Source organism: Micropterus dolomieu, linkage group LG14 (genome assembly GCF_021292245.1).
Source record: "Micropterus dolomieu isolate WLL.071019.BEF.003 ecotype Adirondacks linkage group LG14, ASM2129224v1, whole genome shotgun sequence".
Classification (NCBI taxonomy): domain Eukaryota; kingdom Metazoa; phylum Chordata; class Actinopteri; order Centrarchiformes; family Centrarchidae; genus Micropterus; species Micropterus dolomieu.
This window is the reverse complement of record NC_060163.1, coordinates 6,633,172-6,652,393: the sequence shown is the minus strand read 5'-3', so window position 1 is coordinate 6,652,393 and position 19,222 is coordinate 6,633,172. Positions and strand designations below refer to the sequence as shown.

The 19,222-nt window shown below is 41.5% G+C and overlaps 1 protein-coding gene and 1 long non-coding RNA gene across 3 annotated transcripts in view; one reads left to right on the top strand and one right to left on the bottom strand.

Annotated features, from left to right (window-relative positions):
- Positions 1-19,222, top strand: part of pkd1b (polycystic kidney disease 1b) — a 58,954-nt gene that overhangs the window by 360 nt on the left and 39,372 nt on the right. Inside the window, exons 2-19 of the mRNA XM_046069278.1 lie at positions 1,611-1,791; positions 1,906-2,114; positions 2,596-2,714; positions 3,078-3,225; positions 3,306-3,571; positions 3,656-4,417; positions 5,488-5,619; positions 5,797-5,972; positions 6,134-6,270; positions 6,844-10,514; positions 11,450-11,587; positions 11,988-12,270; positions 12,447-12,549; positions 12,689-12,817; positions 13,299-13,449; positions 13,633-13,770; positions 14,070-14,214; positions 14,309-15,025. Coding sequence (XP_045925234.1) covers positions 1,611-1,791; positions 1,906-2,114; positions 2,596-2,714; positions 3,078-3,225; positions 3,306-3,571; positions 3,656-4,417; positions 5,488-5,619; positions 5,797-5,972; positions 6,134-6,270; positions 6,844-10,514; positions 11,450-11,587; positions 11,988-12,270; positions 12,447-12,549; positions 12,689-12,817; positions 13,299-13,449; positions 13,633-13,770; positions 14,070-14,214; positions 14,309-15,025 — 7,605 coding nt within the window. The remainder of the gene's footprint in view (positions 1-1,610; positions 1,792-1,905; positions 2,115-2,595; positions 2,715-3,077; positions 3,226-3,305; positions 3,572-3,655; positions 4,418-5,487; positions 5,620-5,796; positions 5,973-6,133; positions 6,271-6,843; positions 10,515-11,449; positions 11,588-11,987; positions 12,271-12,446; positions 12,550-12,688; positions 12,818-13,298; positions 13,450-13,632; positions 13,771-14,069; positions 14,215-14,308; positions 15,026-19,222) is intronic.
- LOC123983143 lies at positions 1,461-17,788 on the bottom strand. Of its 2 annotated transcripts, XR_006828135.1 has the most exons (9): positions 17,753-17,788; positions 14,647-14,851; positions 12,652-12,732; positions 8,829-9,097; positions 6,933-7,053; positions 6,078-6,250; positions 2,561-2,762; positions 1,884-2,094; positions 1,461-1,694 (listed from the first exon to the last, which is right to left on the bottom strand). It is a non-coding gene; the product is annotated as an uncharacterized LOC123983143 (long non-coding RNA). The 2 variants fall into 2 exon arrangements; XR_006828136.1 differs by lacking the exon at positions 17,753-17,788 and having other exon boundaries at positions 6,078-6,203; positions 14,647-15,144.

Sequence of the window (19,222 nt, the reverse complement as noted above, 5' to 3'; positions counted from 1 at the left end):
TCAGTTGGGTTGATGCTTTAAGACATGACTATTTATTTTTATGTGACTTATACGGTTTCCCACATCAGTAATGATCATTTTGCTTTGTAAAGGACATTGATGCACTGTTTAGTTGCTAGTTGTGCTAACTAGCTCCTCACCCTCTGGGACTGGAAGGCGGTGACGATTGGAGTGGGTCATAATGTGGTTGCTGCAGTTTTGACTTAAATTTTATGTATTCATCCATTAGTTTTTGTTTTTATAACTGCTGTTATGGCTATTGTTTTAGTGAAGAGGTGGCAATTTTAAATTGTGTTGAAATACATACAGTGACTCGGTGGTTCCATTTAAACAATACAAAACAGAAAGGTTGCAAAAATGAACCTACTTTGAGGTAAGAGAAATGTTTTCCCCTTGTTTGTTTTTTTCCTTCTTTCTTTTTTTATCATGTGCGATTTCTCTTGGGACTCTTGGGGGATCCTAACCCCCAGGCTGGGTATCACTACAGTCACTCATACCCATACTCAAACTTTAACGTGCTTTTTAATATTAGTTTTTACTAATGAGTTATAGTTTATCTATCAATTTATTACAGCATTATCAACAACTAGCCTTTATCTTAGTTTAAGCTCACTAATAAACAGTGGTGGAAAAGTGCATTTACTCAAGTCCGGTACAATTTCGAGGCGCTTTACTTGAGTAGGCTATTTCAGTTTTATGCTACTTCATACATCTACAGCAGTTCAAAGGGAAATATTGTACTTTTTACTCCACTGAGTTAATTTTTTAACTCAGCTGTTGTTACTATATTTTTCAGATTTTACAAAGTTCAACTAGATGTGAATTTAGAATTGTAGAACAATAAAGCACCTAACAGCTGCTTACACATTGATGCATCCGTAATAATTGATAGGAGGCCATTTTTCTGCTTAATGAGTACTTTTCCTTTGGGTACAGTACATGTCAGTATATTTTGCTGATAATTGTTCTGTACTTATACTCAAGCACAGTTTGAATGCAAGATTCTTACATTGTGGTATTTCTCCTTTTACGTAAGTAAAAAATCTGAATACTTCTTCCACCACTGATAATAATGACCTGTGTGCTACACTGGACATGTTACATGAAAAGTTATCATTTTCACTTAAAGCATTTGTGGTTTTTGGTTCCCCAGTGTTTCAACAGTCAAGCTGGGTGTGTATCGTATTGTTTGTGTTCAGCTCAAATGATCCTGATTGGATCAACAGGGGATTACAAGCCACACTAGTTAACAGGCAATAAAGGAAACAGCAAAGTGCAAAATGTGAAACACCTGTCCTGTGAGATCTGTTGTGGCTGCCTTATGATGAGCTAAACCTGCTCTTCTCATCATTTAACTTATGACCTCAACCTGTTTAATGAATGAATAGTACAAGTGGAAACAACCTGAGCATAGCTTAACCATTGAAAGAAATAGTAAATAAAAACACACAAATCAGAGGTTCAATTGAGTTAGTCAGCTTGCTCACCTTTCAAGACTTTGGTTCGTTTTATTTACCCACATTCTTTTTATTTCTTTGATTCTTTGACAACTCCGTTGTTGACAAATGGCTCCTTTTGGAGATCGGTTCAGTGTGTTTGTTGCCTTCCAGAGGACATCCCTTGTCCAAAAGGAGGTCAGATCCACCTTCCCAGCCAGCGATGCTATTGGCTCTCTGAGATGACATTTTCATGGCCTGAAGCACAGGATTCATGCAGAGAGACTCAGGGAGGAGATCTGGCCTATGCTGACAGCCTGGAGCTGCAAACCTTCATCCACTACTCCTTTCCAGTGTGAGTGTTAAAACAAACAATAGTCTTTCTAAAATGTCTCCTTTCACGTATCTATACAATATGTGCTTATATCTATTAACATAACATTTCACCTTTGTTTTCGTGCTGGTTAAGGAAAACCACTGTGTGGGTATGGCTGAAGGGATCAGATGGAGAAGGGTCTGACCAGGTTGGGGTTTTGAAGCCAGCAGGGCCATCATGGTGGGCCGGAGCCAGTGAAAGTCAGGCGGTATGTACTCAAATGGCCTTGGGGACACAGAAACGGTGGAGGAAGGCTCAATGTGCTGGAAGACACCTCTTTCTCTGTGAAAAAGATTTAACTGGTAAGACTTTTATTTCATTGGTGAAACAAGTCACACATTAATATAAAACACTTCATGTGTGGCTAATAATATTAAGATAAGATAGACTTTATTGTCCCTGAAGGGAAATTTGTTTTGGACTCTCCGTTCTGCAGCTTTAAAAAGACACAAAATGCAGAAAATGAACATCTCTCAACAAATACTCTCATGCAACACGACACATATCCTCATATACATCAGACAGATACGTATTTAGTAAGCAGTTTAACTCGTTCTTCCAATAGCAGTTTTTGACTGAACAACCCTGCCGGCTGCATTCCCTGCAGTAAGTGTACGATGAGATATTGCACACCTCTAATAAGTGTTGCCTAAATGACATATTAAATAATCCAATAGCTTAAGCATCGCATAGTTAACATATTGCACAAGCCCAATAGCCTACATATTGCAATGTGTCTTGAAATTACCATGAGGTGATTTTGGTTAATTCCTCTTCATGCAGAATCTTTACCATCTGTGGCCAGTTTCGTGACTGGAGTTGTCCTCATGACCGGCATCTATGCTCAGACCCAGATACACCCCTTCCCCAAGGTCCCAGACATCGGTCAACTCACAGTGGAGGTCAGTAAAGTGTCACACTGGAAGTGCCCAGGAAGTCGCATGAGAAGTCTGAAGATGATTAAAAAGAAAGGAAGAAAAAGAAGAAAAACAAATTTGCAACATGGGTTTATTTTTGTTTAGTTTTTACTTTTCTTAAATGGTAGAATTTTTTCTTTGAACTGCTGGAAAATGCCAAACACACAGCAATGCATATACACCAATACAGGATTGGAACACATGCCTAAATAATATAGCATTACATATCACTCAGGCTATATCAAACGGTAAACAGTTGCATAGCAGCACTATACAATCTTTCACACAAAAATTATTTCAAACCCTGGTGATTGGTTTATATTCTGGTGCTCTTTTTGACACCCACAGATGCAGCTGTTCCCAGGGATGTGGTTCAGTCATGCAGGTCAGTTGGTATCAGTGGAGCTGGTGGTCCAGCCCAGCCCAGTGTCCTCTCTGGCCCGTGTCCAAATCCTCCGACCCTACTGCAACCCCAACCACCACCTGGTACCTCCAGGTACAGTACAGCAGTTACTATGGAGGTTTTCTGAAAGTAAGTTTATTATTGTAGGTAATAATTTGCTCTTTGCTCCTCAGGTTGCAGCTCTCTCCTTAATCCATTTAGCTGTTGCTCAGCAGTCCCACTATGTAACACCACAGGAGGCTGCAGCATGGGCCAGTACTGGTGCCACCTCCTGGAGGCCTGTGTCCGCCACACCAGTCCCTGCAGCCCCTATGACTCCGCAGTAACGGGCCGTGGCTTTACTTTACCGCCCAGATATCCTGCAATACCGCCGTTCTACCACCTGGTGACAGACCTGCCTCTGAGAATAAACCCTAGCTCTGAATTAAAAACTATAAGAGTGAGTTGTTGCTTGTTCTTGGCCTTTCCTGCAGCTTTTTTAAAAATAGATTCCTTACACAGTTTACTGTTTTTTCTGCAACAGCTGCTTCTTCCAGATCAAGCAATCATGGTGTACCCTGATGATATCGTGGCTATACAACACACTCGCGACTCTGGAACATTCCTACATTGTCTGAACAAAGAAGTTTCTCTAAACTCCCCTTGGCGCCAGAGTTACATGTCCCTTAGAGGGTCCGACTGGGGAGGCTGGTGGGAGGGAGGCCTCACTTCCCTGCCCCAAGAAGGCCTGTGGGTAGACGGGGTGGTGTGTGATCTGAGGATGCTGTACATGGACAATCTTCACAGAGGTACCGAGCATGATAACTTTGGCTTCACCCACAGAGTCACAACCACATCTCCAGATATTTGGGCCCAGACAACTGGTCTTACTCCAAATCCGAGATCTAAATTTGGGCTTATGGTCATCCACCCAGTGCCCGATGAAAATAATCAGATTCATGTCCAAATCGATGCCCCAACACTCGTTGTTGTCAAGGTCCTGTTTGGAGAGAAAGCCAGGAGCTCATGGTCAGCCCCAGTTCTCCAGACCGGGATCCCCTTCCGTCCATCTTGCCCTGAAGAGGTGGCTCAGTCTTGGCCAGGCTGTAAGAGATATTCCCACAATGACTGGTTCTCTTCAGTGACTCTGGTGTTGCCATCAGTCGGGGTTCAAACGCTGAACATCAGTGTGTTGGATGCAGTAAGCTCTCAGAGTGTGAGTGTGAAGGTTTGTGGCTACAAGGCAGTGACAGGGCTTAGCGTTAAGCCACATGGATGCCTGAGGATGCTTGTAGAGACCGCACAGGTAAGAAGACAAAATTATATTGACAACACACGCATTCGTCTTATTTGACCAATTACTTTTAGTTATCGCGTTGGCAGTGTGGCTGATGAGACGGCAAGACTGGCTGGTCAGTTCACCACTTTGATCCAGACTGAAATATATCAACAGCTATTAGACAGCTTCACATTTAACATTCATACAGACATTCATGGTTCATACTAGGGCTGTCCCCGACTAACAGTTTACATAGTCAAATCAGAATTGTCAAGTCTTGCCCATAGTCGAATCAGTGTGTGTTTGTGAATGTTTATTTACACATTAAACGTTGAAATGTATATTGTAATTGGCTGTATTTTAACTTATTGGGAGAAAACTGGTAGTTCTATGTAAAATCAGACATTGAGCACCCCCATATCGCCAAAATGGCATGATCCTCATTTTGCTGCGAAGCTACAACTGTGAGATTGACAGTCGAATCAGACTCCGTCCATCAAAGCATCGAAACTTCGATGCGGGGCAGCCCTAGCTCATACTTTGTGTAAGTAACTATGGTGATGTTCCTCTATTGGAAGAGGTTTAAAGGTGGTTTTCAGGAAAATGTCTTGAAAATCTGTGGAAGGATTTCTGTGAAATTGGGTACAGACGTTGATGTTTTCCATGGGATCATTTTATAATAACTTGGTGATCCTTTTACTTTTTATGTAGCGCCATCATCAGGTCAAAATTTCAGGTCCAATACTTTGGTCTACAACCAAATACCTACAAATATTTCCCTCTGCATCACCTTAGTTTTAATTAGCAAATGTTAGCACGCTAACATGCTAGACAAAAGTGATGAACATGGTAAACATTGAAGAAGTCAAAAACTCCAGCAACACATGTATCAAGTACAACTTATTGTGAGACCAACAAGTTTGGCTTGTGGCCTTCATCAGGGCTTTTTACCTTATAAACATTGGCACGTTAATATTGTCATTGTGAGCATGTTAACAATGCTAGCCTGACTATGGACTCTTAGTCTATCCTTGTAACTTGTAGTTTGATTATATATTCCCTCACATTGGTATCATTTTGATTTTTTTACATTGTAGTCATTTATAGCCAAAGTGCAGAGTGGTTCCTCAGTCAAATTCACATGGGTGATTGACAATCTGGAGATGTTGTCCCATGAAGGAGAATCTTACAGTGTAGTTTTCAAGAAACCTGCCGAGTATAAGCTCAGGGTAAGATACTTTATTTGTCTTTATGATAATGATATATGCTCAGTTACTTATTTTTTTATTTTATTTTTTTAAAAATACATCTTCACAATATATTGCTAAATTACATTTTGAGATCTTTTTTCAAGGAACCCCATAAATTGTAAAAAGAGGGGAAGTAACCTTCTATCTTTTTGCCAGGTGACAGCCTCCAACCCTGTGAGCTTCCAGAGCCAGCAAATCCTCCTCACTGCTGATGAAATGACCCCACTGGCTGAGCCAGAGTTTCTGTTAGTCAAGGAGGTTGTAGCTGTGGATGCTACACACCTCTACACCATTAGGGTCAAAGTGGACATCTCCCTGCCAATCACGTTCAGGTAAGACATTGCATTTTCATAAATAACCCGCAAAAATCCTCATAGAAAATCATTGGGAAGGCATACCATGTAACCTTGACTTTAGAACAAATAATTGAAAGTTACCTGTAAAGTTGTATTTTCAGCTTATCCCAAATTCCCATGTGGTGCATGCCATGTAGGTGGGATTTTGGGGATGGCAGTAGCAAAGTGATCCACACCCAGTCTGCCCCATGTCAGACCATGGAAGGGCTTATGGAGAGAGGAGAGAAGCAGGTGTATGTCCACGACTCGGTGAACTATACATATTCCATCCCAGGTAAACACACACACACACAAACAAACAATCGAAACTGCACTTATCGATTTTTACAATATATCAAATGACGTTGTGTAACATGAGACGGATTGCTTGTGACAAACCCACAGATAATTATCACCTGACTGCCAAGTTCATGCTAATGTTGCTGGATGTGTGATATGCTAACAAGTTCATCATATCAAATTTATATAGTGATTATATGTCAGTGTTGTGTGTTGTATTTACAGCTTAAGTCTCCTGCTTCAAAGTAGCCAAAAAGTCATTTAATGCAGGTTTATTACTGCTTTAAAGATACAGTCAATTAAGCAGAGATCCAATTAACTGTAAGAACATTTTTAAGGTTGGCTGGTAAAATGTTCTGCCATTTTGACATAGAGCCAGGTCACTTGGAGATCTATCTAATTTACATTGTTATTTGTTTGTTTTAAATAGCTGCTTCATTTAGAATTTGAAAATTCCTTATTTTGGTGACATTGGTGATAAGAGTGACACTGATAGAAACTGTGCTTTGTCCTTATTATCCAGCCCATCAGAGTAAAATCTATTTTCTTGTGTGTTTGTTTTATGCAGATGACTATACACTTCATGTTCAAGTCGCCAACCAATATGACAACACTGACGTGTCCACGAAGATAAGTGCCCGTCCTCAATTAAATCACCTCCTCATTTCCTCTTCCCTTCCCGTGCCCCTCGTCAAACAGACTCTTCTTCTGGAAGCTTCCGCTGAGCCCTCCTCCTATGCAGTCGTCTACACTTGGGACTTTGGCGATGGCTGCAAAGCTGTCGAAGGCATCAACCATAAAATTAACCACACGTTTGCTTCTGCAGGGGTTTATAATGTCACAGTGTGCGCTAACAACGCTGTTACAGTCCTGACCACCTGGCTCATGGTGGAAGTTATGGATAAAATCTCTGGATTAATGATCAGCTATAATGGACCCAGTGAACTAAGCTGTGCTACAGACTTCAGAGCTTCAGTGGCCACTGGTACAAGTCTCAAGTGGAATTTTGTCTTTGGTGATGGGTCATTGCAGGGAAACCTTACAGATGGTTCAACCTCCCACATCTATAAGTCACCAGGGAACTATACAGTGGATGTAACTGTCTTGAATTCTGTCAGCCAAGCTCATCAGTCTATCAGTGTAGAGGTCTATAGGTTGGCTATTAGTGGAGTTCTCCCTAAAGAATGTGTCATGAGTGGAAGAGACATACAGCTTAGAGCTCTGGTGAATGGGAACATATCTATTATTACTTTCCATTGGCTGTTTGGAGATGGATCGCCTCTGACTGTAGTGAGGGGACAGTCAACTGTCATGCACACATTTCAAAGCCAAGGGATTTTTCACATCAGTTTGACTGTGTTTAGTTCTATTACATCTGTATCATTTGATACAAGTATCTGTGTCGAAGCACCAATAACTAACATGACAGTGCAGTCACCACAGGAAGTAGTGGCAGTAGGAGAAGAGGTATGCTTTAGAGTGTTAGTTTTCCCGGAACAGATGACAGGTTACCAATTTAAATGGTTTAAACGGCCCTCTAGTCTCATTCCCATGACAGAAAATGCTCAAAAGTGTTTCATCTTTAAAGATGAAGGTATTGAAGAAGTATCAGTAACGGCAAGTAACAAAGTCAACAACAAAACAGCCACAGCTAGTATCACCATTCAGAACCCTGTGAGGGACCTGTCTGTGGCGCATGATAGTCAAAGTGACACACTGATGGTCAATACATTAGCATCATTTTGGGTTGCTAGTTGCACTGGCAGCAATGTGTCAGTGCTGTGGGACTTTGGAGATGGCTCTCCATTGGAGCAGAAGCAAAATGTGTCACATGTCTTTACCTCGACGGGTCAGTTCACCATCACCGCCACAGCATTTAACGCTGTTAGTCGTGATTCTGTGACCATTAAAGTAAATGTTTTACTTCCTGTTTCAGACCTTTTACTTCACACCAACCAGCCTTATGCTGTAGCAGGAGAAGAAACTCTTATCTCAGCAATTAGCAGTGCTATCAGTAGCACCAACTACTACTGGACTGTGGATGGTATGACCTCAACCAAACAGGGGACTTATCAGTTTAGATATACTTTCCTGAAACCAGGAGTGTATCAAGTGATGGTTGTAGCACAGAACTTGGTGAGCAGAAAAGAGGCAGCTATTTTAATTGAGGTCTTTGAAAGAATAGAGGGTCTTCAGATTAAATGCCAGCACCTGACAAACCTGAAATATGTACCAACCCAAGAGGAACTGCCATTTATTGCTTCATTCACCAAGGGCTCCAATGTCACTTATCACTGGCTTGGTACACAGAATGGAATAAATCGACAAATTACTGGTGATGGAAAGTTTTTTTATATGTTAGCTGAAACTCCTGGTGGGATTTCAGTTCAGCTAACTGCTTCTAATAAGTTGGGTCAGGCCACCAGCATTGTTTCTTTAGTGGCAGTACAGCGTGTAACAAGTGCACTAATTACAACACAATCAAACATTGTGGCATTAGGTAAAGTAGTGAATATCTCTGTATCTGTGGTTACCGGGTCAGACCTACAGTACCTTTGGTTTGTGAAATCTGATCTTCCACCCCTGCAGACACAGGAGCCCTTTCTCCTCCACACCTTTACAAGTTTGGGTCATTGTCTTTTCAAAGTTTCTGTTCAGAATGTCCTCAGCCACAGCAATGTCACCAAAGACTTTAATGTTCAGGAGGAGGTCCAACAGGTGGACTTTGAAATTGAAGAAAGAAATCATCCATTTTATATCACCACAAGTGCTGTCGTTCCTCTCCATGGCCTCAGTTGGAAGGGTAGTGATCTGCACTGGAACTGGAACATTAGAGGGGCAGAAAACACACTTTTTACTGCCAGTAATCAGACCTTTGTCTACACTTTCCCACATGCAGGCATTTATCAAGTGTCTTTGAATGTCTCCAATTGGATCAATTGGCAGCTGGTTTCCCACACTGTTACAGTCCAGGATGCAATCAAAAGTCTAATGCTGAACATTTCCAAGTCTTCGTTCTGCACCAAGGAAAATGTTACTTTTATTCCAACAATCTCTGACGGCAGCAATGTAAGCTTTGTTATAACATTTAGAAGCGAAAACTGGACTCATAGTCAGGGTATTCTCAAAGGGCGGCTCACCACATCAAGCCTTCCAGCAGGGACACTTACAGTTACAGTGAGAGCTTGGAATCTGGTCAGTAGTGCAGAGGTGTCCTCCAGCATTCTGGTCACTGAGGATATTCAAGGTTTGCGACTTCTAAACTGCTGTTCTGCTGCTCTAGAGGCTCTGAAAGGAATCCAGTTCAAGGCAGAAATTCAAAGTGGACTTCCCGCCAATTACACCTGGATATTTCACTTGGCAGGGTCTAAGCCCACATGGCTGATGGGACAAGAAGTCATCTTTACTTCACCAGGGAATGGTTCATTGTCTGTTAGCGTGTTAGCCACCAATGGATTCTGTTCCAAGATACTAAATGATACTGCTACAGTTCAGTGGCCTGTTAAGAACGTCAAGCTGGTCTGTCACTCAGAAAGAATATTTGTTGGGCATGCTGTCACATTTTCTGCAACAGTGAATGGAGGGAGCAACCTCAGGTACCTCTGGGACTTTGGAGACTCCACTGAAGCACTAGTGACAGACTTAAGCAGAGTCTGTCATACTTATTATATTCCTGGGAAATACAGTGTTATGGTCAAGGTTCACAACAGTGTCAGCCATGTGTCCACACTGTTACACATGGAGGTGGAGAAGCTCCAGTGTTCCAGCCCTCAAGCTTCAATTGTACAGAGCCATTCTACCATCTTCAGGTCTAGACCGAGTTTCTTTGAAGCAAATGTGGACATTAAGTGTTCTGCTTACAAAACCACATACCTATGGGAGATACTCAAAAAGTCAGATTGCACCAATGCCAACTTGGAATTCTCTGGGAACAAAGTCATTCTTACAAGACAGGTAGATGCAACTTCACCTTTTCTCTTGCTCCCAAAGCACACTCTCGATATGGGAAAGTATTGCCTGGTATTCACTGTTTCACTCCAGGGGACTCCTCTACGTGTCCAACGAAAAACCAGCATTACAGTAGTCCACTCCCCACTTGTAGCTGTCATCAAGGGAGGCTCACAAAGACTGTGGCCCAGCCTCAGTGACCTTGTTCTGGACGGATCTGAGTCCCAAGACCCTGACGTAGAGCCAGGAGTGGAGGATGCACTGCAGTATCACTGGACCTTTGTGACAGTGGTAAATGTCTCGTGATGTTAAAGCAAAATTAAATTAATACACATTAAATGTGGGATAAGCGGTTCTAATCCAATACACGTCTTTATGTCAAATTCAGCAAATATCTCCCCATGGTCCACTAGCTTTCCATTTTGTGTGTGTGCTGAAAAAAAATCTGGTGTTTGTACAAAAGCCTGGCTCTGTAAATGGGAAACAAATAAAAAACATTCCGCCTACTTTCTTGTATGCCAAGACATGCTGTTGTTGGGATGTTAGCTAAAGCAGCCAGAGAGTGGTGAGTTTTGCTGTTTGGAGCTGCTGTGTTGGCTCTGGGACTGTCTTGTCTTCTCTGCATGTTAGCTTCACAGCAGCAACTGCAACAACAGTTTGCAACCTAGCTAACGTTAGTTACAGTAATTGCTGTGTCGTTGTTCGCTTTATCTCATGGTATTTTTCATGGTGTTCTCCAAAATCGCTTATCCCACCTTTCCCACTGCTATTATTATGAGTGGGAAAAGGAATCATAATATAACAAATGGATCCCGACTTGAGACATATGTAGATGTTACTAACACCTGGGTGTTTGTATTTTCAGAACTCCACTGAGTCGTATTTTGGAAAGCAGCCCATTGGGATTAACAGCAGTAAAATGACTGTACTCAGCACCCAGCTTCACTCAGGCACAGTCTACGTTTTCACCCTCACAGTACACAAAGCAGGGAAGAGACCTGCCTCTGTCAACCAGACAGTGAGTATTACCCATAACCTCACTCCATTCTCACGCAAAAGCATGTTTTTTCTTGTATCTGCTTTTCAGTTGAGAAAAGCTATATGAAGTCATGTTGAATATCACTTGCAAATAAATTGTTTTGCAGACTTGAGAAATTATGGAAGAACTTACCATAGGAACCCCAACAAATTTATTCAAAGAAGACTCTTATCTCTCTTATCTTTAGGTGACTGTGTGCGAAGCTCCTGTGCTTCCTGTGATTGTGGAATGTGTGTCCAGTTCTGTGTTGTCCTCCCCTCACTACATTAGTTACACCCCCATCATCCTCTCTGGACAGTGTGGACAGTGTGATGACCAGGCTCAGGTAATGATTCTGATCCTAAAGTTCAGCTTACTTGTAAATGTACATATAATTTAATTTCATCAGGGTTTGTGAAAAAAATCTGAAGTGAAGGTAGTATAAGGCAAAACATTTCTTTAAAAACATGAAACAAGTGAAAAAAGTGAAAAAGACAACCTATTAACGCACGATGCTCCCTCTGCTGCAGCATCTGCTGTTATTAATTATCTTTTTAATTTTGGCGTTTATCTGCTTAGATAATTAATTTGTGATTGGATTGTTTAATCTATATTGAATCTTAGCCATGCTTGATAAGGCAGATAAATTAAAACGGTTTCTTATTTGCAGCCAAGAAATATACAAGTATACACAGAAAAAAAAGACATTCAGTGTTATTCTGATTCATTTATGTGTCTTTTCACAGTACAAATGGAGTGCTGAAGACCAGACTGGCATGAGCCTCGAGCTTAACAAGGTCACCACCTCTACAGGGAGACATTCTCCTAACTTGGTGGTGCATTCAGGTGTCCTGCAACCAGGGCAGAGTTATACCTTCACTCTCAATGTATCCCAGCCTGGAAGAGGGCAGTGGGGTAGTGCCAGTCTGACGATACTACCTAACAATCCTCCACACGGCGGGCTGTGTGATCTCAGTCCAGAATCAGATATACATCTGCTGGAGACAGTGGTCACTTACAACTGTACAGGTAATAATGTGGCTTTAGTAATAGTATTATAAAATCCAGTTTGCATCTATATTTTTCTGTATAGTTCTTTGTAACCTTCAGAGGAAAAATGCAGCACTTTTGATTTGACAAGTCAAAAGGATAAATGCTTCTTCAGCAATTTGACTGTGTTCCGCTTACATCTGTTGTCCCGGCAGGGTGGCAAGATGATGAAAGCAGGGCCTCTCAGCTGATCTATACCTTTCAGGTAGCATCATGCCAGCCCATTGGCACAGAGTGCCCCCTGCTCACTCTGTACAGGTGAATACAGGCCTCAACATACAGCTATTAATAGACAGGGAAGTGTGATCCTGACCTAGATGTTAAAAACGTCTAAAAGAAGTAAGGTTTGGGATTGCTTACTGTCAAATGTGAGCATTTTATCCAATTCTCTTCCTAGGGGTACTCGTTCAACATTTGGCAGCCTGGTTCCAATGGGAAGTCCTGGGAAAGAAAGAAAAATGTCAGTTATCTCAGTTAGATTGCTGATAGAAAACCTTCTAGGGGCAAAGGTCATTGCTCTGAACAGGTAAACTACCAGGATTTGATGCAGCCTGATCAAAATAAACAATTATGTTTGTGGTTATGTGCAACACCTGCCACCATACTTTATTTTTCTGTCAAAGATCATAACTAAAATTACCGCCCTGCAGTTTAATGCCTCTGCCAACCAGTCAAGTTGCAGTTTACATCCATGTCTGTCCAGACTAATATAATATACGTAGTGAATAATTGGAAGGAAATTAATCAAATGTATTTTGGGTAAATGGAAGTTATCACAAAATTGTTGGTATGATTCCAGTGAATATACGTTGTTGTTGATTAATAAAGGATAATCATAGATGTACTAGCTAAACAGGTACGCATGTTTACTATGTAAAGATGGATTCTGCACAAAATGTGGTGCTTTTGTTTTTAGGTGTAAAGCCTGGGGTTATTACACGTAATGTCAAATGTCTTGTGTCATGTTTTAGTGAACTCTCAGTATGCCTGATTGCTCCTTTCTCCAGACCGCTGACAGTTGAAAATCCTGCAAGGGACGAAGTTGCTAGTCAGTGGCTCAGAAACAAGAGCCAGACAGAGCTGTGGGCTTTAGTCCAACATGGCAACCCACAAGAGATCATCCCTTATTCCATTGCCCTCACCAGCCAACTCAATCAGGTAGTGTGTTAGCATCATATCTCATTTGCCAGTGCAGGGAATGACACTTTAAACTGATCATGATTTACGAGCTGTTCTCCAGAACAGAAAAACCGAACACTATGATTATAATGGATGTGATAATCTTAAAAAGTTTGCATTTCTCAGAATTTAGACTAATGAGTTTCCCCAATCTGTCCACAGATGGAGTCTGGACAGACTGCCAGGGAGCTCATGGACAGAAGGGAGATCCAGGAAAATGTGATCCAAGCCCTGGCCTCTCTCCCCATGTCCACATTGCTGGATGTTGATCAGATCAGCTCCGCATTGTCACAGTCTATTGTAAATAACCACCTAGCTTGTTTAATCATCATTTTCCGCTCAGAATCGTTTAACAAGTGATCAATAATGTTGAAAATGCTTCAGAGAAGACAGGTGCAAAATCTCAAACATGAAGAGAATTTTAATCCATTGAGAACATTCTCATATTTGTGCCCACAGTAATTCATGCAAACACAGAGACACAAAGAGACCATAAAGACAGGAAAGACATTCAACACCAAACTTCTCAAAGTTCACCTCACTTTCAAATGTTACACCTTTCAAGTGTTCTGTAATTTATTTTTTATTTTTTTCCTGAGGCTGTTTCTAGTGAATTGGTATGTGATAACTGCCAAGAGAAAGTTATGGAAGCTGTGGGGAAGATGATCCGTGTAATGGAGGAACAGATGAGTCCTGGTGTTTTGTCAGCTGCTGAAACAGGAAGGAACATCCTTAACATCATAGGTGCCAGTCAACAACCCTTTCCTGCATGAAACAGTCATGTACTGACTGCGAACTTTACCAACGGGTGAATATTTTGTGTTCTCTGTGTTTGCAGGTAGAACGCTGGCTGCTGTGTCTGAGTCTGTCAGTGCTTCCAGTTCGCACCCAGCCTACTCAAGCACTCTGCAGTCAGCATCCGCAATCGCCTTGTCAGCACTGGGTCACGCAGGGGCCTTAATGCGCTCACTGATGCATGCACGTGTTCTTGGCGAAGCACCCCTTTTACTTTCCACTCCTTACATCAACACAGTGGGTTTCCAAGGAGACCCTGCCGACCTCCTCTGCACTCACCAGTCCCACCAAAACCAAATCACCCCGTCTCAGTCATCATCAACTGACCAATCAAAGAGTTCTCTATGTCAGTTTCATATCCCCGCCTCCCTTACTGCTTACCTGAAGATTCAGAAGTCTGAGGTGGTACAGGTACTGTTTGATGTGGATGCAGAATTAGGATCTAACCCTTTGCTGACTGCAGCCGACCCTCCAATTTCCACCACTCTAGTTGCCATGGAGCTCACCACGCCTCAGGGCCAGTTCATACCCATCCAGGACCTGGACCATGAACAGGCCATACAGGTCACCCTGCCCAACAAGTACCCTGTGGGACATGACGACAGGGGTGGTGATGGGACAGTAGGTGAAGCTGGGAATGGGACATGTCTTAGTGTAACACTTCCCACTGAAGGAACGTTGAACTTCACAGTCAAAGCTGTGGATGGTCTGGATGAAAATGCAGGTTTATATATCTCCTTCAACTTCAGCCTGGACCCAGGTACGGTAGATTATTTTTCTTTCTCTGGACCTATCCCCCCTACTTTGGTATAACGCTAATGACCATTATGCCTATTTAAAGACCTTATGTGTAGAGTGTCTATGTGGTTATATTACCTTTAAGTAACTCTGATGACCTATGTTTCTTTCTCCCATTTTCCTGTGTCTACTATTACTAGGAGTCACCAAAGTCATAGATTGTACCCAGAATAGCTTTTAAGCCGCAGTAACCAATATTTTTGTTTTAACAATTGATCAAATGTATTAGGTTATTCATAGTGAGAAACTCAGATAATTATCAGTTCCCTTCAGGACCATAGAGCATTTTAGTTAACCACTGTTTTTGTTTTATGGCTCACAACTTTACTTACCAACCTTGTTTCCAGTAGTAACAAACAGTTTTCAGCAAACAAAAAAGCTTTTAAAAACCCCACTGTACACTACCAGCTCAACATCAAACAGCAGATAGAAATAGTTACCGACTAACTGGTGGGTAAACATAATGGAGCATCTAGCAAAGATCCAAGTATTACTCCCAGGAGTTAGTGGAGAAAAGGTGGCCAGAAACTCACCTCAGAATGAATGCTAATGTTGTTCTTGATCTGCTGGAAGTGTAAATAGGCATCTGTTTGTTAACACATTAGCCATAACACCTTTATAAGGTGATAATATTTCAGTGTGTTTACAACTGGTCAAGTGGTCAAAAAATCAATTAATGCTGCTTTAAATGTCAATGTTTGAAGCCATTATCTGTAGAATAGTGTTGTAGTACTCAAGACCGGTCTTGGTCTCAGACATTTTAGTCTGATTTATTTGTTAACACCCTTATTTCGATCGGATGTAAAACTTATTGCTTCAAATGCAACCAATATACCGTAAACGCTACCGTCACCCCTCCCTGCCCCTCTTCACACACACTACAAGAAAGTGAATGGGTGAGACAAGTGAAGATGTGGCTGTCTGGAGGATAGGTCAGCAAAATCTTTGTAATAACATTTAGCTATCTAAACTATAAAGAATTAATGTGTCAAACAGCGTCCAGAAGAAAACACACAGCAGTATATAAATTCTCCAGTGCAACCTTACAAAGACACCACATTATTAACTTTTACTGCCACAAGACTGTGTAACGTTACATGATATTAGCAGATCTAGCAAGCTTAAGGATGAATACTGTATATTTCAAGGCACAAATTTCAGTTGCTTGCTATGGTTGCTTCCCAGTTATTTGCCACCTAGCCAGGTGCACAAGCTAACATTACCTAATTTAGTTAACTATTGAGGGAAGTAGGTAATGCAGTTAGTTTGAGGACAGGGCATGTGGTGACAACTTGTTGCAAAGTTACCATTTTTCTCGTGATAAACAATGACGAGACAGGCCAGATGCCGCTATGTAGTTTATGTGTAAGTTACATGCCCATTAGCTACTTGTCAGTTGCTTACGGCTCCCAACGTTAAAGCAGCATTATGTAGTTTCCAGCGGCCACTAGCGGTGCGGTTCCAAGACTGCAACCAGGCGTGTGCTCGTACGCGTGCTCTCGCTTGAACTCATGAGCGAGCAGAATCCAAAACACAACCAGTTTCATACAGAAATACCACAATAAACGCAGGAACCCCATCATGCAGGCTGTGGCTTTTCTCCAGACATGTTCAGGCTCTGTTACTTCAACGTTCCCGTCTCAGAGGCAGATCAACACCGGCTCCGTACCTTTCATTCAGCGCAGCGAGCCGCATATCGGCTCAATACTCCCGAAAAAAGGCAGAGTGACAGCTATAGGCAGGGAGAACAGACAGAGAGAACAAACTCCCGCTGCAACGTTACAGTAATAGTTTTATCAGCTGCAGGTTGAACTAATCCATGCTCGTTACATGATCACGGTACATTTACTGCATTTAGCCAGTGTGCTACAGCGTTAGCTTACCTGCTGCTTTCAGTAACTATCTTTACTATCTGTGAATCTCTCACCGGAGGCTCAGCAGTGTCATGACAGCTACATGTATTGGATGATAACGAAACGGTTAGTGAGCTGGACTGGATATTAAAACAAGATTGTGTCACACTTTATAACAGTTAGACCGCAGTAAGTAACTTTACTGTAACTAGTGATAGTGGATGGCTCTTCCTCTGGGTTGTTGTGGCCGTTTTGTTGCAGTGTTTTATGTGGTTCACGTTAGTTACAGCGACTGAGGTGGAGAAGCTGTGTAACGTTACCTGAGTAACGTTATTGGTAAAAATCCATAGACTATATAAAAACCACAATAAACCTAAACTGGACATACGAAGCAAACAGCGGCAGGTCCGAGCTACTGTAGCGTTAGCTGGCTGCTCCTGGCTGCATCACTATAGGCTAATGTTAGTAAGCAAATCGCTCCACATTTTCTTTTTACCGTTACATCCTTTCTAGCAGGCTAAATCAACAGTGGTACACAGGATAGTAACATGTGTGGCGTTAGTTGGTGAAGTAATGTGGAAAGCTAACGTTATATAACTTTGCACCGGATAACATTAGCAACTGCTTGGCGTTAGCCGGCGAGCTAACTTGACTTTCTCTCTGTTTCTCCAGCTTTACTAATACTCACTTTGTTCTTACTCGACATCATCTGAACCTGTTTGGTCTGATGGGCTTCAGCACATAAACCTTTATTGTTGTTTTGTATCCTTACGTGGAGCCTGTGTTTTGCGGGGGAACCGGTTGTTTTGTGGTGTTAGTGGACTGCATGTCGTTACCTGCCGTGTTGTCGCTGTAGTCTGAGAGGCTCGGGAGCGCGCACAGGGCTGAATCCGACCTGGAGACCTCACATTAAAAGCAGAATAGTGGCTGATTCAAGCAACGGAGAAAACAGGCGTGTGATTCATTTCTAAGTGAGTTTTGAGTCCATTGACAATAAGGCAATGAAAATTTGATTAATTTCATTGAAAAACTTTCATATAGCCCCTTTAAAGCTACGCTCCATTGTACCGCTCGCTCATTTTGTTGAGAGAGCTTGCTTAGAGATGTGACAGCAGAGAGTGTGGGGGGAGTGGAGACCGAGGCCATAAGCACATTTTAAACCAGAGCTAATTTTGAGTTTGAATACACAGTTGGAGATCAAAAGTGAATAATCAAATATGGAATAACGTTACAAGACTCACCCAGAAAGCCTAATGCTTTCACAAAAAAATGTGTTGTGTAATAAATTAATAATGATAATTAAAGTGCTATCATTTTCCTCATTAATAATATAACAAATGTTTAATAAACGTTTGATTTAATTCATTAGAATCACAAATGAATAAGCACTTAAGTTTTCTATTAAGATATTTTGTTGAGGAAAAGGGCCTGAAAAAGGACTACTTAATTTAACTTGTGCCTTTTTGTTGAAAAAAGATTTTATCATAATTGTTTTGAAATATTTGTGAAATATTTGTTCTGACCATAAAGAAATGTTTAAAACCACAATTACCATTCTGCCTTTAAATTTTAAAGAACATTTGACATTTATCGTGTTAATTATTGATATCAAATTATATGACTTTTTAATGTGATAACATTTTTGGCCATATCGCCCATCTTTAGCGTTAAGTGGATGGTAAACATGGAAAAAGAGTGTTGAATAAAGATGCTTAAGTTGCAGTCAGCTCTTATTGTTTGTATGTGGGTGATTTAATGGGAATGTGGATCTTTCAGATCAATTTCAGAAGCACCTATGATCTCGTTCCACATTTTATTGCGTGTTATGTAATCTTCTTGGTCTTTTCTTGGTCTCGTCCTCCCTCCGTCTTGGTCTCAGCCCCTAAAAGTCTTGGTCTTGTCTCAGTCTCAATAAACTCTGGTCTTGGTCTTGACTTGGTCTCGGTTTGGGCAGTCTTGACTACAACACTACTGTAGAATGAGATTTTAGCCACCTGGTCCAATGGAAACCAGTTCTAAAAACAACATTAACATATTATCACCTTTTATGCTATTATGGTGCTTGTTAGCAAACAGTTGCGTATATATCCAGCAGTTACAGAGCAACATTCGGACTTCTGGCCACCTGGCCAGTGTAAGTCAGTATTCATTCTTCTTTTAGCTCTGTTTTTGGCCAAACAGGCCAAAAACAACCCTGTGAGAGTGAACCCAAACATCAAAGTTGCTACAAATCTCTGTAAAGTCGAGGGAAGCTGGGTGATACTTATCAGTAGTTTATCACTGTGAGTGGCCCCTTTCACATTGTC